The sequence below is a fragment of the Merops nubicus genome, unplaced genomic scaffold (genome assembly GCF_000691845.1).
Source record: "Merops nubicus isolate BGI_N331 unplaced genomic scaffold, ASM69184v1 scaffold7483, whole genome shotgun sequence".
NCBI classification, from domain to species: domain Eukaryota; kingdom Metazoa; phylum Chordata; class Aves; order Coraciiformes; family Meropidae; genus Merops; species Merops nubicus.
The window spans coordinates 1-314 of NW_008600881.1; the positions used below are offsets into that span (position 1 = coordinate 1).

Here is a 314-nt window from a genome sequence, read left to right on the forward strand (position 1 = left end):
TCATTGTCACAGTACATTTTGGAACTAAGGACATCATAGTTTTGTATGAGCTTGGCTCCCCTCTCTGCTGGACCTCTGACCTCATTGGGTATGGCTCAGCCGCCAACTACCTGGCTTACCTGAGCAGCCTGGGAGGGCTGCGGCTGCTGCAGCTCTGCCTCGCAGATGCCTGGGTGGCAGAGATAGGATTGATCTCCAATATTTCTGGACTGGTGGTGTTTTCTCTTGCCACTACAACAGCACTGATGTTTACAGGTGATGCCAAATTCTTACATGCCCGTATCTCAGGCTCTTGGAGGTGCCAGTAGGTGCAG

At 51.9% G+C, this 314-nt stretch overlaps 1 protein-coding gene across 1 annotated transcript in view; it reads left to right on the top strand.

The window, feature by feature from the left end:
- Positions 1-8: 8 nt before the first annotated feature.
- SLC46A1 (solute carrier family 46 (folate transporter), member 1) overlaps positions 9-314 on the top strand; it is a gene marked incomplete at its 5' end in the record, with an annotated part of 1885 nt that continues 1579 nt past the window's right edge. Inside the window, one exon of the mRNA XM_008937808.1 lies at positions 9-255. Within this exon, the coding sequence (XP_008936056.1) occupies positions 9-255 (247 nt within the window). The remainder of the gene's footprint in view (positions 256-314) is intronic.